The sequence below is a fragment of the Oncorhynchus keta genome, chromosome 13 (assembly GCF_023373465.1).
Source record: "Oncorhynchus keta strain PuntledgeMale-10-30-2019 chromosome 13, Oket_V2, whole genome shotgun sequence".
Lineage (NCBI taxonomy): Eukaryota > Metazoa > Chordata > Actinopteri > Salmoniformes > Salmonidae > Oncorhynchus > Oncorhynchus keta.
In genome coordinates this window covers 49,289,224-49,313,387 of record NC_068433.1, presented here as the reverse complement: position 1 = coordinate 49,313,387, position 24,164 = coordinate 49,289,224, and the positions used below count along the sequence as shown (strand labels likewise).

The window sequence follows — 24,164 nt, the reverse complement described above, 5'->3', positions numbered from 1 at the left end:
TAAATGTACCCCAAATCCTCCCTCTGGAACAACATGTTTATATGTGAGTCAGTAATGGTGTGCAACAATGGTGACCGTCCTTTCCTAAATTCAGTAAGGGACTATGAACCAAACGCACGCCAAATACAGAAAATGGCTTTTTCTGTACAATGAAGTTGTACAAAATGTCCTGCTTGTTACAGATCTTTGCATCTGTCATGTTGACAACAAAGCAGTGTCTTTGTTATGATACATAGTGGAAGCAGAGCACTGTGGGTAGATCAGAGCTAACTGGGCAATGTTCTGTAAACTGCAACACTTGACTTTATTTTGTTTAATTTTCCTTTTTCAAATGTAATTGGCAAATGTTAAATGACCCTCTTTCTGCTCTTGAAAACACTTTGTTTGGCAAAACATGAATAAACCAAAAGACAACAAATTGGTCAGTGTGCTAATCATTCTGCTTCATACACTGCTGCCTCATGTAGAAAATAGATTTAGCCTACTTCCATGGCTGTGTTTATACAGGCAGCCCAATTCTGATCTTTTTTTTCACTAATTGGTCTTTTGAGAGATTGGACATGATTGGTCAAAAGACCAATTAGTGGGAAAAAAGATCCGAAATGGACTGCCTGTGTAAGCGCATGCACAATCACATAGTGGGATACCAAACGAGAGATTTAAATTAATGTAAAGTGTACAGCATGAAGTGATGAAGTGCACTAAAACACGTTTAATAGGACATCTCCCATTGACAGATGTGAAACAGATACTGAACAACAGTGCAAATAGATAGAAATAGAACAAACATGACATGCAAGTTAATAGTATGAAGGATCAGATTTCATTCAGCCTAACTTACAGATGACAACGTCCCAATACCTTTACACACTAAGCCTGATAAAATTGGGGAGTTAGCAGCTTTCCATTTTCCAGTGTAAAATACATATTTACAGGATATAAATATATTATAATGGTAGTCATATGAGGATACTGTCCAAAACAATAAATAGAACAATTATGATTGTCAGATCCTAATCAGTTTACTCTTATTTGGTTCAAACCAAACTCCCAGCAATCCACATACTTGTGATTGGATACTTCGATCAGCAGCAGGCTCCAGGTCCCATATCCACAAAGCGTCTCACAGTAGGAGTGCTGATCTAGGATCTGTCCATACAATCTTATCTTAAAAGGGCAAAACTGATCCAAGCTCAGCACTCCTACTCACAGAGCTTTGTGGATATGGGCGCAGGTCACAGGGCTACTCCTGTACGTGGTTGTCCGTCAGGAGCGGAGCAGCACAATTGTTCACCTGGAAATAGAAAACACGCAGAAGTACAGTGTAAATACACTACTACCAGTGAGACACAGGGAACCTGGTACATGTACATGGATTTACCATCATTTTGTGACATAGTTTTAGTGGCAATAAAGAAGACTGGGCTCACCTCTCTAGGTTTATATGGGCCTAGTTTGAAACTACAGCAGACTATGTCGAAACAGAAGCCAACAAATCCATGGATCATGCCTGTGGAAGAGAGAAGATCAATGAAGATGTTCAGGGTGCATTTCTCTAACGTGGCACAGTATCAGGCTGGCAAAGCAACTGTGGAATGATTTGTGAGACATGAACAGTATGAGGTCTGCCCATAACACTGGGTGGTAAGAGTGAGTGTTGTCTGGACCTGTGGTGGAGAAGATACCCCCGATGATGCCACACAGTCGTACCAGGAACTGCCAGAGGGGCATGTGCTGCTCACTGACCGTCACCATCAGAGAGCTGGTGTCGTACTTCATAAAGATCCCAGACACACCGTGGCTGCCCGCGGCATGGTTGATCACCCGCTCCTAGACCAGACAGTGGGTAGGTAGAGTGGGGTGGGGGTTAATCTCTCCTTTACACACACACACTAGAGGTCGACCAATGATATTTTTTTTTCAACGGCGATACCGATTATTGGAGGACCAGAAAAAGCCGATACCGGTTAATCGGACGATTTTTATGTATATATTTGTAATAATGACAATTACAACAATACTGAATGAACACTTATATAATACATAAATACAAGCAATTTAGTCTCAAATAAATAATGAAACATGTTCAATTTGGTTTAAACAATGCAAAAACACAGTGTTGGAGAAGAAAGTAAAAGTGCAATATGTGCCATGTAAAGAAGCTAACGTTTCAGTTCCTTGCTCAGAACATGAGAACATATGAAAGCTGGTAGTTCCTTTTAACATGAGTCTTCAATATTCCCAGATAAGAAGTTTTAGGTTGTAGTTATTATAGGAATTATAGGACTATTTCGCTCTATACCATTTGTATTTCATATACCTTTGACTTTTGGATGTTCTTATAGGCACTATTGTATTGCCAGCCTAATCTCGGGAGTTGATAGGCTTGAAGTCATAAACAGCGCTGTGCTTGAAGCATCGCTAAGAGCTGCTGGCAAACGCACTAAAGTGCTGTTTGAATGAATGCTTACGAGCCTGCTGCTGCCTACCACTGCTCAGTCAGACTGCTCTATAAAATTATAGACTTAATTATAATATAATAAAACACACAGAAATACAAGCCTTAGGTCATTAATATAGTCAAATATGGAAACTATCATTTCGAAAACAAAACTTTTATTCTTCAGTGACCTGACTGCCCTCGACCAGCACAAAAACATCCTGTGGCGGACTGCAATAGCATCGAATAGCCCCCGTGATATCTGTTATTTTCAGGAAAGCTAAGGCCAGCAACCTTCAGGCAAAAGTTTGCATCCTGTAGCTCCAACTCCCAAAAGTTCTGGGACACTGAAGTCCATGGAGAACAAGAGCACCTCCTCCCAGCTGCCCACTGCACTTAGGAAACACAATGTCCACCGTTCGAAAACTTCAATAAGCATGCATAATTATCACCCAAGCCTCTCCAGGTTCTCCTTTACCCAAATCCAGATACAATTCTGGCAAATTAATTATGGGTCAATGTTAGGAAAAATGGTTCTATTACCAGCCTGTTCATATCGTCTGAGATCCCCAGGCGGCCCAAAGCTGTGTCATCCCCCTCTTCAAAGGAGGAGACACCCTGGACCCAAACTGCTATAGACCTATCCATCCTGCCCTGCCTATCTAAGGTCTCGAAAGCCAAGTCAACAAACAGGTCACTGACCATCTCGAATCCCATATCTGGTTTCCGAGCGGTCACGGGTGCACCTCAGCCACACTCAAGGTACTAAATGATATCATTCGATAAAAGACAGTAAATCGATGCAGGACTCTGTCAATCACCAAATTCTTATTGGCAGACTCAACATATGACTGCCTTGCCTGGTTCACCAATTGACTTTGCAGACAGAGTTCAGTGTGTCAAATCAAGGGCATTGTCCGGTCCTCTGGCAGTCTCTATGGGGGTGCCACAGGTTCATTGGTGACTCTTTTCTCTGTATATATCAATGATTGTGCTTTTTTCACCAAATGTGCGTTTTGACACTGTTCAAACCTCCAAACGAGCTTCAATGCCATACAGCACTCCTTCCGTGGCCTCCAACTGCTCTTAAACGCGAGTAAAACCAAATGCATGCTTTTGATGCCCGCACCCGCATGCCCGACTAGCATCACCACCCTGGATGGTTCCAACCTTGAATATGTGGACATCTATAAGTACCTAGGTGTCTTACTGCAAACTCTCCTTCCAGACTCACATCAAAATCCAATCAAAAATCAACCAGGTGTCCGCAACAAAGCCTCCTTCACTATGCTGATTATAGTAAAACTGATTGATTGATGTCATCTTTTCCAACATACTCAGCAAACTATGCAGTCTATCACAGTGCCATCCGTTTTGTCACTAAAGCACCTTATACCACCCACCACTGCACTTGTATGCTCTAGTCGGCTGGCCCTCACTACTTGCAGACCCATTGGCTCCAGGTCATTTACAAGTCCATGCTAGGTAAAGCTCCGCCTTATCTCAGTTCACTGGTCACGATGGCAACACCCATCCGTAGCACGCGCTCCAGCAGGTGTATCTCACTGATCATCCCTAAAGCCAACACCTCATTTGGTCGCCTTTCGTTCCAGTACTCTGCTGCCTGTGACTGGAACGAATTGCAAAAATCGCTGAAGTTGGAGACTTTATCTCCCTCACCAACTTCAAACATCAGCTTCCGAGCAGCTAACCGATCGCTGCAGCTGTACATAGTCTATAGGTAAATAGCTCACCCTTTTTCACCTACCTCATTCCCATACTGTTTTTATTTATTTACTTTTCTGCTCTTTTTGCACACCAATATCTCTACCTGTACATGCCCATCTGATCATGTATCACTCCAGTGTTAATCTGCAAAATTGTATTATTCGCCTACCTCCGCATGCCTTTTGCACACATTGTATATAGACTGCCCATTTTTTTCTACTGTGTTATTGACTTGCTAATTGTTTACTCCATGTGTAACTCTGTGTTGTCTGTTCACACTGCTATGCTTTATCTTGGCCAGGTCGCAGTTGCAAATGAGAACTTGTTCTCAACTAGCCTACCTGGTTAAATAAAGGTGAAATAAAAAAAAATAAAAAAAATACGGAACCGTTCTGTATTTTATCGAACGGGTGGCAACCCTGAGTCTAAATATTGCTGTGACATTGCACAATGTTCAATGTTATGCATAATTATGTACAATTCTGGCAAATTAATTATGGTCAATGTTAGGAAGAAATGGTTCACAGTTCATAACGAGCCAGGCGGCCCAAACTGTGTATACACTGACGCTGCTTCCACTGTACTCAAGAGAAATGACACAATTTCCCTAGTTAATATTGCCTGCTAACATTAATTTATTTGAACTAAATATGCAGGTTTTAAAAAAAAGATATAGTTGTGTATTGATTTTAAGAAAAGCATTGATGTTTATGGTTAGGTACATTGGTGCAACGATTGTGCTTTTTTCACAAATGTGCTTTTGTTAAATCCCCCGTTTGGCGAAGTAGGCTGTGATTCAATGATAAATTAACAGGCAGGTTAAAACTAGTAATATCATCAACCAGGTGTAGTTAACTAGTGATTATGTTAAGATTGATTGTTTTTTTTATAAGATAAGTCTAATGCTAGCTGGCAATTTACCTTGGCTCCTTGCAGCCTCAAGGTCCTTTTGATGCTGCACTCGTGTAACAGGTGGTTAGCTTGCCACGCAGTCTCCTCGTGGATTGCATTGTAATCGCCGTCCAAAAATGCAGATTACCGATTGTTTTGAAATCGGCCCTAATTCAAATCGACCATGCCGATTAATCCGTCGCCCATGCCGATTAATCCGTCGACCATGCCGATTAATCCGTCGACCATGCCGATTAATCCGTCGACCATGCCGATTAATCCGTCGACCATGCCGATTAATCCGTCGACCTCTAACACACACACACCTTTCTAGCATCTAGCCTTTGTGTGTTTGTAAGAGAGAAATCTATGACTGTCTCGGGTTGTGATGTGGTGTCATACAGCAGAGCTAGAAGTAACTTCTGGCAGCCAGCAGAGGGAGCTGAATGGATGGATGGATGGATGGATGGATGGATGGATGAGGAGACTGATCCATCATCTGAACCCACTGCAGCATCCTCCATCATGGTCAACATCAAATAGAATTCCTTTCCCCCTGACGGTTAATATGAGGATTTGGGGAAGGCAGGCTGATAGTAGATCTGTGCCTAAATCAGGACTTACCCTCTCCGTCACAGAGAACTGGTGTGTGTCTGCCGACACCTTGGACGTGTGCAGTTTGGTAGGAACCACCGTAATGAAATACTGGAACATCTCATTATCTGCAACAACAAGACAAAGAGCAAAGCCTTTAAACCCATCCATCTAGTGACAGACTACACAGAAAGGTGAAATAGGGGGCTCCAGTTCTTTCCCCTGGAGAAACTAGGCTGCTTTGAATGGCAAGTGAATGAAAGCAAGACTGCAGTGAATCCACTTCAAATGGATACAAATAGCTACATTTTCTCCCTGCAAACTCATGACAACATGCTGAGCAGAATAGGCTGGAAGTGTGGATCAGAGCTCATGTACATAATCAGCCTACACACAGTTTGAGTTTTGACAGTGTGGCTTATTCACAACACAATATTGTTGCTACAAAGTACCTCAATATACAGTCACTTACAGCTCTACCATTCTGTAGTCATAGCTACACATTGAGTAACAGTTGAATGAGGTTTGATAAGAACATATTAATGTGTTTACTTCCTGGTCTCGGTGAGGAGGATCAGTAACTTACGGTTGCTGGTGATTTTCTCTGTCCCGTCCAGAGGGTTGATGATGCCGGGGATCTCTTCTCCGAAAGACAAATGGTCTATCCGATGGGAGAAGTTGTACGCTGCAATGCATTGATGAAACCCAGCTCACATTCAGTCAGGTGAAATAGGACAGTGAAAACCTCTATTTGGGAGTGAATCATTCTGAGAAAATAGTTATTTGGCACTGCATTAGAGTACACTTATCTATCACTTGAAAAATGGAAATGCAGATTATATGTAAGCAACCAGAGAACAGTACTAATGTTGTCCTTGTCAAAAACAAATAACTTATGCAAATGAGTGTCACCCTTTCCTGGTCAGGCTGGCAGAGAACTTACTGTCATGGCTTACAAAAGCTGCTATATGAGCATGGCCACGAGGATGATGAATAGGCCTGAGAAAGACAGAGGGTTAGAAGCGTGAGGAGCATTTTCATCAAAAATAAATATACTGTGCTCTATAGGATGAGTGCCCTTTTCCCCATCAGACATAGACTCATAAATCATTCGCAGCATCAATTTGTGGAGCTTGGAAGCTTCTAACGTATGAGATAAACTCCATGAGCCTCTGAGTCTTTGGCTGTATTACATAGCTTTCCCCCATTACACCCATAAAGAATGATTTACATTCAAAATGCACTATTAAAAAAAAAGGTTGTTCTTGCCCTGAATGCTGATTGGTTGAAAGCCGTGGTATATCAGACTGTATTACATGGGTATGACAAAACATGACTATTTACTGGTGTAATTACGTTGGTATCCAATTTATACTAGCAATAAGGCACTCCAGGGGTTTGTGGTATATGGCCAATATACCACGGCTAAGGGCTGTATCCAAAGCACTCTGTGTTGCGTCGTGACTACGAACGGCCATTAACCATGGTATATTGGCCATACACCACAGCCCCTCAGGCACGATTGCTTAATTATAAACAGGGTGGTTTGAGCCCTGAATTCTCATTGGCTGAAGGCCATGGTATATCAGACCATATACCATGGGTATGACAAAACATTTAGTTTCACTGCCCTAATTATGTTGGTAATCAGTTTCTAATAGCAATAATGCTCCTCGGGGGTTTGTGATATATGGCCAATATACCACGGCTAAGTGCTGTGTCCAGGCACTCCACGTTGCGTTGTGTATAAGAACAGCCCTTAGCCGTGGAATATTGGCCATGTACCACACCTCCTCGGGCATCGTTGCTTAAATATATCATGCTTATAGGAAAGTGTATCGGTATCTTACTTTCCCACTGTGATGTGGAAGTTCCCAGCCACTTTGTTGACGTAGACGTGCCCATGTATCCTACAGGCACTTAAGGGCTCTGAGGCGGTGCCCTCTCTGAAGACACACACACACACACATACTATTACCTTTGTACGAAAACATATCTGTACTTAATGTATTATCCCAACACCTCAGTAGTGATGAATTTTGCATTTGAGAGCCATACCAACTATTAACCTTGGGGGAGCAAAGCGGGCCTACTAACCTTGGGGGCAAGGCGGGCCTACTAACCTGGGAGGGGGGAGGGGAAAGGCGGGCCTACTAACCTAGGGGAAAGGCGGGACTACTAACCTAGGGGAAAGGCGGGACTACTAACCTAGGGGAAAGGCGGGACTACTAACCTAGGGGGAAAGGCGGGCCTACTAACCTAGGGGGGAAAGGCGGGCCTACTAACCTAGGGGGAAAGGCGGGCCTACTAACCTAGGGGGGGAAAGGCGGGCCTACTAACCTAGGGGGTCAAGGCAAGGCGGGCCTACTAACCTGGGGGAAAGGCGGGCCTACTAACCTTGGGGGGCAAGGCGGGCCTACTAACCTTGGGGGGGGGGCCTACTAAAGGCGGGCCTACTAACCTTGGGGGGGCAAGGCGGGCCTACTAACCTGGGGGCAAGGCGGGGGGGGGCAAGGCGGGCCTACTAACCTTGGGGGGGGCAAGGCGGGCCTACTAACCTTGGGGGGCAAGGCGGGCCTACTAACCTTGGGGGGGGGGCAAGGCGGGCCTACTAACCTTGGGGGGGGCGGGCCTACTAACCTTGGGGGCAATGGCCTACTAACCTTGGGGGAGCAACCTTGGGGGGCGGGCCTACTAACCTAGGGGGGGCTAAAGGGGGCGGGACTACTAACCTAGGGGGCAAGGCCTACTAACCTTGGGGGACTACTAACCTAGGGGGCAAGGCGGGACTACTAACCTTGGGGGCAAGGCGGGACTACTAACCTAGGGTTCAAAGCGGGACTACTAACCTCGGGGGGCAAGGCGGGCCTACTAACCTCGGGAGGGGCAACCTACTAACCTGGGGGGGGCCTACTAACCTTGGGGGGCGGGCTCACTAACCTTGGCAAGGCGGGCCTACTAACCTTGGGGGGGGCAACCTTGGGGGCGGGCCTACTAACCTTGGGGGGGGCAAGGCGGGCCTACTAACCTAGGGGGAAACCTTGGGGGCAAGGGGCCTACTAACCTGGGGGCAAGGGGGCCTACTAACCTTGGGGGCGGGCCTACAAACCTTGGGGGGGGGCAAGGCGGGCCTACTAACCTTGGGGGCAAGGCGGGCCTACTAACCTTGGGGGGGCAAGGCGGGCCTACTAACCTTGGGGGGGCAAGGCGGGCCTACTAACCTTGAGGGGGGGGGCAAGGCGGGCCCTAACCTAACCTAAGTGGGGGCAAGGCGGGACTACTAACCTAGGGGGCAAGGCGGGACTACTAACCTAGGGGGCGGGACTACTAACCTAGGGGGCAAGGCGGGACTACTAACCTAGGGGGCAAGGCGGGACTACTAACCTAGGGGGCAAGGCGGGACTACTAACCTAGGGTTCAAGGCGGGCCTACTAACCTAGGGTTCAAGGCGGGCCTACTAACCTTGGGAGGGGCAAGGCGGGCCTACTAACCTTGGGGGGGCAAGGCGGGCCTACTAACCTTGGGGGAGGCAAGGCGGGCCTACTAACCTTGGGGGAGGCAAGGCGGGCCTACTAACCTTGGGGGAGGCAAGGCGGGCCTACTAACCTTGGGGGAGGCACCTTGGGGGAGGCGGGCCTACTAACCTGGGGGAGGCAAGGCGGGCCTACTAACCTTGGGGGAGGCAAGGCGGGCCTACTAACCTTGGGGGAGGCAAGGCGGGCCTACTAACCTTGGGGGAGGCAAGGCGGGCCTACTAACCTTGGGGGGGGGGAGGCAAGGCGGGCCTACTAACCTTGGGGGGGAGGCAAGGCGGGCCTACTAACCTGGGGGGGAGGCTAAAGGGGGCCTACTAACCTTGGGGGAGGCAAGGCGGGCCTACTAACCTAGGGGGGGGAGGCAAGGCGGGACTACTAACCTAGGGGGGGGAGGCAAGGCGGGCCTACTAACCTTGGGGGAGGCAAGGCGGGCCTACTAACCTTGGGGGAGGCAAGGCGGGCCTACTAACCTTGGGGGAGGCAAGGCGGGCCTACTAACCTTGGGGGGGCAAGGCGGGCCTACTAACCTTGGGGGAGGCAAGGTGGGCCTACTAACCTTGGGGGAGGCAAGGCGGGCCTACTAACCTTGGGGGAGGCAAGGGGGGGCAAGGCGGGCCTACTAACCTTGGGGGGGCAAGGCGGGCCTAACCTTGGGGGAGGCAAACCTAACCTTGGGGGAGGCAAGGCGGGCCTACTAACCTTGGGGGAGGCAAGGCGGGCCTACTAACCTTGGGGGAGGCAAGGCGGGCCTACTAACCTTGGGGGGAGGCAAGGCGGGCCTACTAACCTTGGGGGGAGGCAAGGCGGGCCTACTAACCTTGGGGGGAGGCAAGGCGGGCCTACTAACCTTGGGGGAGGCAAGGCGGGCCTACTAACCTTGGGGGGAGGCAAGGCGGGCCTACTAACCTTGGGGGAGGCGGGCAAGGCGGGCCTACTAACCTTGGGGGACCTTGGGGGCAAGGCGGGCCTACTAACCTGGGGGGGCCTACTAACCTGGGGGGGGGCAAGGCGGGCCTACTAACCTTGGGGGGAGGCAAGGCGGGCCTACTAACCTTGGGGGGGGACAAGGCGGGCCTGCTAACCTTGGGGGGGACAAGGCTGGGCCTCTAATAACATGGGGGAGTGGGGGGGGCAAGGCGGGCCTACTAACCTTGGGGGAAAGGCGGGACTACTAACCATAACATTGGGGGCAAGGCGGGACTACTAACCTAGGGGGCAAGGCGGGACTACTAACCTAGGGGGCAAGGCGGGACTACTAACCTAGGGGGCAAGGCGGGACTACTAACCTAGGGGGCAAGGCGGGACTACTAACCTAGGGGGCAAGGCGGGACTACTAACCTAGGGGGCAAGGCGGGACTACTAACCTAGGGGGCAAGGCGGGACTACTAACCTAGGGGGCAAGGCGGGACTACTAACCTAGGGGGGGCTAACCTAGGGGCGGGACTACTAACCTAGGGGGTAAGGCGGGACTGCTAACCTAGGGGGCAAGGCGGGACTACTAACCTAGGGGGCAAGGCGGGACTACTAACCTAGGGGGCAAGGCGGGACTACTAACCTAGGGGGCAAGGCCGTAGGGGCTCCCTTTAGAACACTCTTGTACAAGACCTCCTGTAGAGAATGCTCCTCCCTCAGCCTGTTCTGTATCAGCAACAGGGTCCTAAAGAGAGTTGGGAGAGGGAGAAACAGGTTACCTACTCATTTCATACAGGAAGGATGACTAAATAGTTTTTTTCTTTTGGAATGTGGTTGAGTGAGATTTTCCAACTATTAACGAAGTGCTTCAAGGGCTAATCTACAATTACTACCTATTTATTTTTACTTTTAAATTCATGATATATAGCCATTGATTATTTAAGAATAAAACATTATAAATGTCTCATGAGCTTAGTTTAACTGTCTAACCCAATCAGAACCCAAAATAGAAGCTTGTTTTACTATTTTGTTAGTAATTAATTTACTTGTAAACAAACACTGTATAGGCTCAACAACAAAAAAGAACAACTATCATTCTGATATCATGGATGGTCAGTCCTGGGATCCATAGCTCTGTCTATGAATTTGAGAGTAGTTACATTTCTACCCCACCCTCAGCTGTTCACCTACAAAGTGGTGGGGTGATATTTCAACAGTGACATGCACACGTACTAACTGAGTAAACTACTTACCTGTGCCACAGTTTTTGCTGCGGGGTCAGCTCAAAAATCACCTGAACATTTATACACAGGGAAGAAAATAGATCAGGGTTTAGGATCACCAAAGTCTATTTGTATGTAATAGAATGCTCAGTGATCTACTCACAGGCTCATACCGAATGCCATTTGATGTTATCATAGTCTCTGCCAGGTCCAGAATGTCTGCACCCACATCTGAAACAGCACACCAACTCAATCTTTAGCTCCAGGGGGTTGTGGGGAAAATTACAGTACATCATAACACATTAATTATGCCCAAAATATGAAGGCCTACATTTCATGAATGATTCCAATAAATAGTGTGATAAGTTGAATACTTACGTTGGCATTTCATGGCAACTGTAATATCTATGTTTATTCTCAATTTACTGTAAATGAAGAAAAAGTATTGTCAGATTCCAAGATAATGTATTGGCAGTAAAACACAGTTCAGTCTTATATAAGAGCTTATCATGATGAAACAAAATCAACAGTTCTATGTACCTTGAAAAATCTTTATCCACTTCGTATTCATACTTCATCCAGGTGTCCCGATACACAAAGAACTCAAAGAAGGCCAGCAGTGCCATGGCAGTGAATGCTATCAAGGACACTATGGATGGGCGAGAGAAGAACATTAGCGACATTATCCAAAGTTGAGGCTACTGAATCAGTATTCTGACATATGTGAGCAGTATTGAGAGTGAAATCTCACCTGTCCCCCCTGTGGCTGTGGTCTCGACATAGCTCTCTGGGACCTTGGGGAAGGCATCCAGCTCCTTAACCAGACTCAGGGCTTTCTTCCTGTACAGACGCCTCATCTTCAGGACCACTCTCCACGTCCTCCCTTCATACACCTAACCTGGGAAAGTGAAATCATACAGAATAGTCCTTTATGTTTTTTTTCTCTAATCTGTGTAATATAGGAATAAAACAATATGCAGGTTACCACCATCATCGCTACACACATCGGTCATACCTGGCTAGGCTTGATTGGCAATATCACTGACACCACATTCTTCCAATCAACTAACTATGTAATTTTTTTTTTCAAATGAGTTACTACCCACATGTAGTGCTGAGCGATTAACCAAAATGGTGGTTATTTTTCAGTTTTTAAATGACTAATTCCTTATTTTTTCTGTGAGCTCAATGTGCACATTGCAGTTTCTCTAGCGAGAAATCAGTTCCAGCCTGAACTGTGCGATGTAGTAGGGAGTTGTAGTTTCCAACAGGCCAATATTTTAGTACATAAAACATGGTAATTAACTACAATGAGCCATAATTCATGTCAGGTCAATTTATTATTTATTTTTTTACACCTGCTTAAGGAGAGACAGGAACGCATGACCATTTAAAAAAATATATATATATATATATATATATATATATATATATATATATATATATATATATATATATATATATATATATATATATTAACCTTCATTTAACCAGGTAGGCTAGTTGAGAACAAGTTCTCATTTACAACTGCGACCTGGCCAAGATAAAGCAAAGCAGTTTGACACATACAACAACACAGAGTTACACATGGAATAAACAAGCATACAATCAATAATACAATAGAAAACAATTAAGTCTTTATACAGTGTGTGCAAATGGCGTGAGGAGATAAGGCAATAAATAGGCCATAGTGAAGTAATTGCAATTTGGCAAATTAACACTAGAGTGATAGATGTGCAGATGATGATGTGCAAGTACAAATACTGGAGTGCAAAAGAGCAGAAAAGTAAATAAAAACTATTTGGGGTTGCGGTAGGTAGATTGGATGGGCTATGTACAACTGCCGCGGTCGGTTAGCTGCTAAGATAGCTGATGTTTAAAGTTAGTGAGGGAAATAGAAGTCTCCAGCTTCAGTGATTTTTGCAATTCGTTCCAGTCATTGGCAGCAGAGAACTGGAAGGAAAAGCAGCCAAAGGAGGAATTGGCTTTGGGGGTGACCAGTGAGATATACCTGCTGGAGCGTGTGCTACGAGTGGGTGCTGCTATGGTGACCAGTGAGCTGAGATAAGGCGGAGCTTTACCTAGCATAGACTTATAGATGACCTGGAGCCAGTGAGTCTGGCGACGAATATGTAGCGAGGGCCAGCCGACTAGATGATAAAGGTCACAGTGGTGGGTGGTATATGGGGCTTTGGTGACAAAACGGATCGCACTGTGATAGACTACATCCAGTTTGCTGAGTAGAGTGTTGGAGGCTATTTTGTAAATGACATCGCCAAAGTCGAGGATTGGTAGGATAGTCAGTTTTACGAGAGTATGTTTGGCAGCGTGAGTGAAGGAGGCTTTGTTGCAAAATAGGAAGCCGATTCCAGATTTGATTTTTGATTGGAGATGTTTAATATGAGTCCGGAAGGAGAGTTTACAGTCTAGCCAGACACCTATGGATTTGTAGTTGTCCACAAATTCTAAGTCAGAACCGTCCAGAATAGTGATGCTAGTTGGGCGGGTGCGGGCAGCGTATGGTTGAAAAGCATGCATTTAGTTTTACTAGCGTTTAAGAGCAGTTGGAGGCCACGGAAGGAGTTTTGTATGGCATTGAAGCTCATTTGGAGGTTTGTTAACACAGTGTCCAAAGAAGGGCCAGATGTATACAGAATGGTGTCATCTGCGTAGAGGTGGATCAGGGAATCACCCGCAGTAAGAGCGACATCATTGATGTATACAGAGAAGAGAGTCGGTCCAAGAATTGAACCCTGTGGCACCCCCATAGAGACTGCCAGAGGTCCGGACAACAGGCCCTCCGATTTGACACTGAACTCTGAGAAGTAGTTGGTGAACCAGGGATGCAGTAATTTGAGAAACCACGGCTGTTGAGTCTGCAGATAAGAATACGGTGACTGACAGAGACGAAAGCCCAGGTCGATGAAGACGGCTGCACAGTACTATCTTTCATCGATGGCGGTTATGATATCGTTTAGTACCTTGAGCGTGGCTGAGGTGCACCCGTGACCAGCTCGGAAACTGGATTGAACAGCGGAGAAGGTACCACGAGGGGATATAGAGTACCACGGTGAGTCATAAGACCTTGTGGCCAAACAAGAAACTTGTTCAAATCATTTTCCCAGCATTCACGTTTCCCATAGGGGACTTTAGAAACACTTAAAATAATGGCTGTGTTTCGTGTAGGCTTACCGTGCCTGGCGTGACGTTTTGTTAACCGTGTAAATCTCTCTAGGACAAGGTCACTTTTGATGGCTAGGTTTTATGGGTATTATGACACCTCTATTGAGAGCAGCTTGTTTCTTGGCCAGGTAGCTCTAGCTGAAAATACACGATCAAAGTGATTGATAGTTGGTATTCAGTAGTCATAAAAGTATGCCATATTTACTTTGAAGAACTACAAAATAGTGATTTTGTCAGACAGCATAGGCAGCAGCTCTATAGGATGAGATGACTTGGAATTAAATGATGTCATCAAATAAGAAAACATGATATAAGTCGCTCTGGATAAGAGCGTCTGCTAAATGACTTAAATGTAAATGTAAACAACGGAAATAAATGAATGTCAATATGATGGTTAATAAAATACAGCAGTCACTACCACCATCATAGTACATTTATTGTTTTATTCTGTGTTATTACTGCATTTAACCCAAATTCGAAACCAAAATCTGGGATTATTTTTTAATAATGAACCGAAATCGAACCGACCTCAAAAAGCATTCATCGCTCAGCACTACCGGCACGAGGAAGTCCTCATCAGTATAATTATAGCTAGAAAGCAACGGGGGGGTTGGGGCACCAAGCCCAATTCAATATACATTCGTGTCCGTGGGCAATAACGTTATCTATGCAAAAAAACTGAAATAGCCCACCAACGTCAATATGATATATAGTGTTTCCTTCAATGGCTAGTGATAGTAAACATTGTACAGCCACACAACACCAGCATCACCAACGTAAACTACAACAAGTTAGCAAAGATGCTCATGGCTGTCTGAGAACCATTCATTCATAATTGTCTCTTTTTACCTTGGTTTCATGCGTCTATACTCCGGTAAATTGATTGCAAAGCAGGTATCAATTCATAACATTATAACGAGTGAAAAAAGACGTGTGTTAGCTTCTAGCGTTCTTCACCGGGTGCTGTCTTGTTTTAGCAACACGACCACCCGCTAGGCGATATGAACTGTCAATGGTCATTTTCAATTAGCGCCACCTGTCGACGAGCTCGCGAATGGCTCTAAATGTGTTGTCATTTTACGCATTGTACACCTGATGGCGCTCGAGCCCGTGAAAATACTCTCACACCGCATTCTTTTGTCTTCTTTCAAAGCTTGTTCCCTAAAATGTAGGACATTATTCCAAATGTTGCATAATTTTATTAAGTTCAAAACTATTTTGTATACAGGATGATAACGATTTGTATTAGCTTCACCATTTTAGACCTAGGTATATCATGCCTAGTATTTTGCTATTGCACAATAAATTCGTGTGGTAATGTTTTTACAACATACCTTTTACTTAAAACATACACATTAAGTATACATTGCAATTCCGTTTTCCATTTTAACATATTTTCATCCCTTATAATTGGCCTGCTCTGATTGCATGTTGTTGGCACACACACTGCTTCTTCAACTGAAGTAACCCCAGCTGTTTAGACTTTATAATTAATTAAAAGGCATTGTTGGGCTCATGCACAGTTCACATCAGTAGGTTATGAGAATTAGGGCTAGGGTTAGCTAAAATTGTCTCTGACGCAACTATAAAATACCTAACCACAACCAGCCCTGCCATGAGAACAGTCTTGGTTTCCACTAATGCGATTCTGCTCAAATAGACCAATGCAGGCGAAGTGTCCTGCCTGGATGATGCTTATTCTGACATGCCGACTATGGTAACAACAGCTCATTAAAGCAGCGTGGCTCCCCACAGGGAGCTGTCATGAAACCTTAGGGAATGCCCCAGGCCATATCCACACCATCATGACTGATGGGCTTTGACCTAAGCACCCTAAAATCAAGTTGTAGCAAGGCTATTTAAACATCCAAACTCAGTTACACTTACACATGTTAAAATCCGACAATTATTGGCATGTTTATGAAATATCAACTGCTAAATAGCATCATTGTCTCTCCTTAGGAGGGCTTCATAAATGGTTTTCTAGTATAAATACAGTATCAGGCACATGCCAAAGTCAGCAAATAACTGCATGTTTCCATAGGTGCAGTCACAGTTCCGCATGCCCTGCATGCATTAAGCCTACTTGACTATGCAGAGCTGCACAGATGGGTTTATGGGGGGGATGGGCACTGTCAGCTCACACAGATCAAACGGGTCGGCAGTCCTATTGCTATTCCCTGCCCACAAAGCACGTAGAGCACGTCAGACACGCTCCGTGAGAAATACCAGGCAGGGAGAGCATTTTGTTGTGTTGATCACGCTTCCTGTATTCTGAACCAGGCCATATGAGTCCAAACCAATGGCAGTGCTTTTCCTGCTGAGTGCAGCCTTGGGCACTTTGACCAAGTTGTGTCAGTTTGCATCATATCACTGTTGTTTATAGGTCAATGATCACTGTCGAGTTAAATAAAAAACAACTATTTACATCATTCACAATGTTATAAGTATAGGTGTTTGCTATTACACTGAGTAACCAGATGGAAATAAATAATTTGGAAATTGACGTCAGAGATAGGCTTGCCCCAATGGCTTTCCCATGCTTTCTTTCGCATATGATCGGGTTTCCCCTCGACTCTTTCCGCGTACCCAACCAAATCCCCGCCCCACTTTATTCCTGCGTTGTTTGGGGACAGTAGGAAGATGGCGGCGGCCCCGCTGTACTGTGTCTGCCGGCAGTCTTACGATGTGAGTCGGTTTATGATCGAATGCGACCTCTGTAACGACTGGTTTCATGGCAGGTATGGAGATGACACATTCCTTGACACATGCAATCGATTTAACCGACTAAACTAACAGCAGGTGCTTGGGAGTAAGCGAGGATTGTCATGCCGTTGTGACTGCTATTTGTGTGTAACGGGGTCTTCGCTGGTCTCACTCTATTGACACCTCGATCTAGCTAAACTTTACAAAATAGTAAACCGAGCCGTTTTATTTCCATTATACATATTGTGAGTTAGTATTTTACTCTACTTATTGGGATATTAGTGTGTGTTGGAGGTTTGAACGTGACTGCCGACAGCAGTTTGTCAAAAGAAATTAGCCTAACGTTACTAGTTTGCTACCGTTAGCTAGCCAGCTAAGCTTGTGTGTGACGAGTTGTCAATCTCAGTGATTAAAGCCAGCCCTTTAAACATCTGGTCTGTTGAAAGAAGCCTATAGGCTTCGCCTATCCAATTGAGTTGAGAACAAACTTGCCTGGTTATCGAGTAAAGGCGTGGGTTCTGATTTTAATACTTTACTATTGAGTTGGGTAAATGAGTTGGGTTAATGCTAGTCTGCTTAATCAGCCTCTAATATACAATAATTGTGTGTTACAGTCTGATTAATCAGACTATGTTGGTGCATGTGACAGCCTGACCTGACCCTGGACGTTCCTAGTTGAGAATTTAGGCCACGCGCTTTTGTGAATTCGATTGAAATGGAACATCAATCTCTTGCACATTGGTGGCATCACTTCACTAGCCAAGTGACCTATTGCACGATCAACATTTTTAGGGGTGAACCACACAAATCCTACTATTTGAGTGAGTGACCTCGTTTGTGGCCAAAAACCTATGGTGAGAAAATATGATTGTTATGTGGGCTTTTGATTGACAGCTCGAGGTTGGGGTATTTAAATCCCCCTTTCATCGAAAATGGGCACATGTTTTATACCCCTAGTGGAAGAAAGGAGTATTGAGGAGAAAATTAAAGACAATAAGACTACAATAGCAGTTTGCGTGTGTGGAAATTGCAAAGCTATTGCGTTACACTCTGTAGACTGCCAAGAACAACACCCAGAATGATGGGATGCCTGAGCCAGGGAACTCAGTCTGTCATGTGCCAAAAGAAGAGGAACAAACTTTGGCGCTTCCCCATTGACTAATAACACATGTACACACTGCTCTGCTCCAAAACCAGAGGGTTCTCTACCATTCTTTCCCCATCAGGCTCGCCAGAAGGAAGTGGCATGCAAACGTAGTGGAAAGCAGAGAAGCTGCCATGCCTGCACCGGAATCCTGGTGCCCGCTTGTCGGCACACCACCATACTTCCCCAAGTGAGCCGGGGTTGTGTCTAGCTGCCTGGCCGGGAGGGCATCTATTTTCTCTCACCAGTGACTGAACCCTGGCTACACCAGTATGGCTTCCAAACGGAACTAGGCAGAGGAGCCAACCAGAGTGTTCTGTGTTGTTTATAAGGTGTAGACTATGGACCAGGTAGGGGGCAGAAGACAGAAAGAATGCCCTGATAGTTTCCTAATGGCCTAACACACTACACTACAGGCCTGTGCAGTAAAAGAGCCTCACATCTACTGAGCAGGCATGTGCTGCGGATGCTTCTGCTGAGACTAAGGAGATGGCACTCTGAGACATTGCATTACGAACGACAACAAACCCCGTATGGCGTCAGTGTCTCACGTTGCAGCCCACAGACCTGCATCTCTCTCCAGGCTGCAACTCCCAGTTCATGTCTGGTTCTGGTAGAGTGTGTGGTAGTGGTGAAACAGCAGACTGGATGGGACATGGGAATGATTGATGGTCGCTCCAGAGGCATCCAACATGTGCTACACTCTCAACCAGGGGAAAAGACTGAAGAGAGATGGATGCTCTCCCCCTGTCCTCAATGTTGTGAGAATTTGAATTTGTGGGAGAGCTTGTTTTTAGTGTGTGTGACTCAGACGGTTAGTGTCATGTTTACATTCATTAGTGGGAATCTGTGGGGTCTTTGTCTCTGGGGTATGCTAATGACATTGCTCTCAGATTGATCAATGCTGATTAGGAGGTCAACAGCATCATGTATTGATTTCCAGTCGTTTAGAGTCACGGTATATTAGTTGGTTCGCTTATGATGATGAAGCAAGGGTGAACTTGGCTTCAAACTTATTCTGCAGCTGATGGGGAGAATGGACCAATGTTTTGATCTCTTGGAAATACAATGAGGAGTTGAAAGTAGGATTTTACTAAGGATAACCACATTTAGCTGATTGCATTCCTTTCATCACTGACAGAAACCCTCTGAAAAGTAGCATGGCAAGTTGCATCACTGCCTGATTGACATCTACTTTGCCTACATATCATGCTTGAATATTAGAAGAGTCAGCTCTGCTGCACTAAGGACCAATCCAGTTTGTCAGCCAGTGTAATCATGCGTTGACAGTAGAGGTTGACCGATTATGATTTAACACTGATACCGATTATTGGAGGACCCCAAAAAAAAGCCGATGCCAATTTTTAAAAAAATATAAAAAATGTATTTTTAATAATGACAATTACAACAATAAAATCAACTTGGCCTCAAATAAATAATGAAACGTCCAATTTGGTTTAAATAATGCAAAAACAAAGTGTTGGAGAAGTAAAAGTGCAATATGTGCCATGTAAGAAAGCTAACTGTTACGAATCCCTTTTGGCCCGACAGTCTAGGGGGGATGGTAATGAGACCCGTAACATAACTCATGCAATTTATAATAGTGACAAAGTAAAAGTGAGAACGAAATAACTACGACAACAGAAATCTACCGTCAAACTCAAGGTTTATTTGTAAACACACGGTAATGGGGGAGCAGGAAAAGGGGCTGAGCTGGACCCAAGGAAAGAAACATTAAGTATTCAAAAACACCCAAGCTAGACTAGCCTACTTTAACAGCTAACTAACCAAAAATACAGTGGGTGGTCCACCCAGTTCTAACTAGTGTATTTAAAAGTCTACCTACGGGTAGTGTATGCCCATGGGCGACTTGTCTTGGTTTCCCCTTTTCCCACCAGCAAACCAACAAAAACACCATAACCAAAACAATACTCACAGGTGATGAAAGTGCTATGGAGGTGCTCAAACAAAAGATAGGTTAATACACAAAGAGAGAGTGAAACACAGAGACCTACAGACATGGCATTTTCAGAGAGATTGAGCTCTTGAGCAAACAACTGATGGGGTTTTTAAACCAAGGGAAAGGAACGGTGATTGGGTAGGAAACGGGAGGAAGTGTGTCTTCTGATTGATGATTGGATTGGTGACTGATTGAGGAGTGATGATTTTCACCTGTGAGGGGAGAAGGAGAGAAAAGAACACAGGAGACAGACACAGACACACACACACACACACAGACACAGACACAGACACAGACACAGACACAGAATACCTGTATCTGTAACACTAACGTTTCATTCCTTGCTCAGAACATGAGAACATATGAAAGCAGGTGGTTCCTTTTAACATGAGTCTTCAATATTCCCAGGTAAGAAGTTTTAGGTTGTAGGTATTATAGGACTATTTCTCTCTATACCATTTGTATTTCATTAACCTTTGACTATTGGATGTTCTTATAGGCACTTTAGTATTGCCAGTGTAACATAGCTTCCGTCCCTCTCCTCGTTCCTACCTGGGCTCAAACCAGGAACACATCGACAACAGCCACCCTCGAAGCAGCGTTACCCATGCAGAGCAAGGGGAACAACCACTCCAAGTCTCAGAGCGAGTGACATTTGAAACGCTATTAACGCGCACCTCGCTAACTACCTAGCCATTTCACATCGGTTACACCAGCCTAATCTCAGGAGTTGATAGGCTTGAAGTCATAAACAGCTCAATGCTTCAAGCATTGCAAAGAGCTGCTGGCAAAACAAACGAAAGTGCTGTTTGAATGAATGCTTACGAGCCTGCTGCTGCCTACCACCGCTCAGTCAGACTGCTCTCACAAATAATAGACTTAGTTATAACATAATCAACACACAGAAATACGAGCCTTAGGTCATTAATATGGTCGAATCCGGAAACTATCATCTTGAAAACAAGACATTTATTTCAGTGAAATACGGAACCATTCCGTATTTTATCTAACGGGTGGCATCCATAAGTCTAAATATTCCTGTTACATTGCACAATCTTCAATGTTATGTCATAATTACGTAAAACTCTGGCAAATTAGGTGGCCCAAACTGTTGCATATACACTGACTGCGCGTGCAATGAACGCAAGAGAAGTGACACAATTTCACCTGGTTAATATTGCCTGCTAACCTGGATTTCTTTTAGCTAAATATGCAGGTTTAAAAATATATACTTCTGTGTATTGAATTTAAGGAAGGCATTGATGTTTATGGTTAGGTACACATTGGAGGAACGACAGTCCTTTTTCGCAAATGCGCACCACATCGATTATATGCAACGCAGGACACGCTAGATAAACTAGTAATATCATCAACCATATGTAGTTATAACTAGTGATTTATGATTGATTGATTGTTTTTTATAAGATACGTTTTTAATGCTAGCTAGCAACTTACCTTGGCTTACTACATTTGCATAACAGGCAGGCTCCTCGTGGAGTGCAATGTAATCAGGTGGCTAGAGCTTTGGACTAGTTAACTGTAAGGTTGCAAGATTGAATCCCTGAGCTGACAAGGTAAAAATCTGTCGTTCTGCCCCTGAACAAGGCAGTTAACCCACCGTTCCTAGGCCGTCATTGAAAATAAGAATGTGTTCTTAACTTAAATAAAGATTAAATAAAGGTGTAAAAAAAAGTTTGAAAAAAACCCCCGGCCAAACCGATTTCCGATTGTTATGAAAACTTGATATCGGCCCTAATTAATCGGCCATTCCGATTAATCGGTCAACCTCTAGTTGATCGATCTAGTGGGAGAGGCAGAGACTGAGGGTGTACTATGAAGGCCTAGGTGTGTGGCCTAGGTGTATGAGGCTCACTAAAAGACGTAGGCCTATGTTGAGAGCATGTGTGAGAAGACACAAACCCAGTCCCCCACCGCCTTAGAAGAAACGACTCAGCTCAAGGCAATGCAACCTGCACCATAAACAATGAAGTTGTTCCACTCCTTCCCCAGGGGACTGCAATGTCCCATAAACAACAAAGCAGCAATCCTCTTTTGTTTTCCAGCTGCCTACAGAGAAGTACTTCTACCCTAAGCTGTCTGTAGAAGCTTAGTGATGTGGGTTAATGGTGGAGAGACGTTGTTGTGTACGAAGGCCCTTCATCAGTGCATTGTACCCCATTGATATGATGGGTATCCTTTCCTTTTCTCAGTGAGGGTGCAAATGGTCTGATTTTTATGCCCACTTGGATCCTAGTCTTTGGAAAGGCAGGGGTCAGGTGCCCTTTGGGTCTAAATGAACCCAGGCAGGTGTGTTTAACTGCCCTCACCCCTCCCCATCTCCCATCCTCTCCCCCATTATCCATTAGCTATCTGCCAGTTCTCTAATATAGGCGGGTTGGAGCCCAATGCAGGGGGTTTATTAAGTGCTTAACGTAATGGCTGAGCCCTCCTACAACCCTTTGTGTGTCTCGGCTGATCATTGAGACACAATGAAGCCCTCACAGTACATAGACTAATGAATAACCCCAGTCACACAGGAAGGCGGGCAGCTCCACAACAGAGGATGTAGAGGGATAGGAGCTGATGGTGGTGGGAGAGTTGACAGCTCTCCTGATTCAGGACAGGATGTTTGACCCATAGAGATGAACTCATCATGGATATAACCCATTTTAGCATGGACTTTGACATTGAGGGCTTCCACCATTTTAAAGTAGTCAACCGGGTGTGGATTCCTATGAGTTGGGTGCAATCAGCCAATGAAGAAGAAGAAAGCCTCAATGGTGCTTCCCATGCTGTTACAGATTCTTTAATGGCACAGATAAAAATATGAGTCCTCAATCTATCTCTGTGGTTTGACCTCATGCTGCTAGGCTGGTGTCTGCCCACCATTGGCAGGGGGCTGGCATTGTTTCTGGGAGAGTGGTGAGACAGTGACAGACACACAGAACCATATTGGGCTTTATTTCCCCCAGGGCTGATGTCACTTGATTTATTACTATACACTAAATACCAAAGTTTTGTCTTCCACACAGCTCTTAAATGAAGTCAGATGTATAGTTTTGTTGTCTTCGATGGGGCAGCCTCAGTAGTTTTTAAAGAGTGAGATTGATTTAGTTTGAGGAGTCAAGGATAAGTAGCTACACAAGTTGCATCATCAACACTCCCCAGCCCTCCAGTTTCCAAGTGACTCCCCCAACCCGTCATAGCTGCGCAAAGGAAGAAACCGCATCAGTCTGGTGGCACAGTGCCCTGCTTCCCCCTCGTGCCGGCCCGCGCTGCACTGGTGTTACACAAGATGACCAGGCAGAGTAGGTGTAGGAGGTCAGCTTGGCTCGGCTCAATCCCACAGCCAGACGCTCACTCTGTTGCGCTCGCTCTAGCATGTCCTAACCCGACAGACAGGCAGGAGAATTCATGTCAGGCCCGGGGTGACGTAATTGGCGCGGTGACTCATTCTCATCTCCCCAGCAAGGCCATTGAGCAACCTCAGGACTCAGGAGCCAAGATTCCAGCCCACTGCTGCATTGTAGCTCATCATGCCTGCTGACGTAGGAAGTGAGTGGAGGTGGACTGTGGAGGTGGACTGTGGAGGTGGACTGTGGAGGTGGACTGTGGAGGTGGACTGTGGAGGTGGACTGTGGAGGCCACTCTGTAGGGTTAGGATACTGAAGGAGTTTATAGCGTTGTATCTTCTGTAAATGTGGCCCTGAGTTTTTTCCGATGACCTGACCAGGAAAAATTCAGACTGCTGTGCCACTCGGGAGACCACTAAGGCACTGCATCGCAGTGCTAGAGGCTTTACTATAGATCCGGGTTCAATCCTGGGCTGTATCGCAGCTGGCCCAGA

General features: G+C 45.4%; 2 protein-coding genes across 5 annotated transcripts in view; one reads left to right on the top strand and one right to left on the bottom strand.

Annotated features, from left to right (window-relative positions):
- Nucleotides 1–658: 658 nt before the first annotated feature.
- LOC118378637 (endoplasmic reticulum-Golgi intermediate compartment protein 2-like) lies at nucleotides 659–15,545 on the bottom strand. Of its 2 annotated transcripts, XM_035765626.1 has the most exons (15): nucleotides 15,357–15,545; nucleotides 14,517–14,645; nucleotides 12,076–12,222; nucleotides 11,865–11,973; nucleotides 11,703–11,749; nucleotides 11,488–11,555; nucleotides 11,355–11,395; nucleotides 10,745–10,846; nucleotides 7,504–7,599; nucleotides 6,597–6,652; nucleotides 6,240–6,338; nucleotides 5,684–5,781; nucleotides 1,668–1,830; nucleotides 1,431–1,510; nucleotides 659–1,294 (listed from the first exon to the last, which is right to left on the bottom strand). In XM_035765626.1, the coding sequence occupies exons 3-15, from the start codon at nucleotides 12,179–12,181 to the stop codon at nucleotides 1,244–1,246; spliced, it is 1,116 nt and encodes a 371-aa protein (XP_035621519.1). In that variant the 5' UTR covers nucleotides 12,182–12,222; nucleotides 14,517–14,645; nucleotides 15,357–15,545; the 3' UTR covers nucleotides 659–1,243. The 2 variants fall into 2 exon arrangements, with proteins under 2 accessions (XP_035621519.1, XP_035621518.1); XM_035765625.1 differs by lacking the exon at nucleotides 14,517–14,645.
- A 1,491-nt stretch (nucleotides 15,546–17,036) lies between these two features.
- LOC118378640 (lysine-specific demethylase 7B-like) overlaps nucleotides 17,037–24,164 on the top strand; it is a 31,458-nt gene continuing 24,330 nt past the window's right edge. Inside the window, exon 1 of one of the 3 annotated variants that reach the window (XM_052460508.1) lies at nucleotides 17,037–17,195. In XM_052460508.1, the coding sequence (XP_052316468.1) occupies nucleotides 17,047–17,195 (149 nt within the window). In that variant the 5' untranslated portion in view covers nucleotides 17,037–17,046. Of the gene's footprint in view, nucleotides 17,249–20,594; nucleotides 20,726–24,164 lie in introns of those variants that run through there. The other 2 variants (XM_052460509.1, XM_052460511.1) reach the window with 2 other exon arrangements.

Excerpts from the sequence above, each read along its gene's own strand:
- LOC118378637 (XM_035765626.1), bottom strand. The coding sequence starts at position 12,181 with ATGAGGCGTCTGTACAGGAAGAAAGCCCTGAGTCTGGTTAAGGAGCTG. Across the intron at positions 11,396-11,487 it reads ATGGCATTCGGTATGAGCCT|GTGATTTTTGAGCTGACCCC; the intron begins GTGAGTAGATCA and ends ATAAATGTTCAG. Across the intron at positions 10,847-11,354 it reads CAGCAAAAACTGTGGCACAG|GACCCTGTTGCTGATACAGA; the intron begins GTAAGTAGTTTA and ends AACTCTCTTTAG.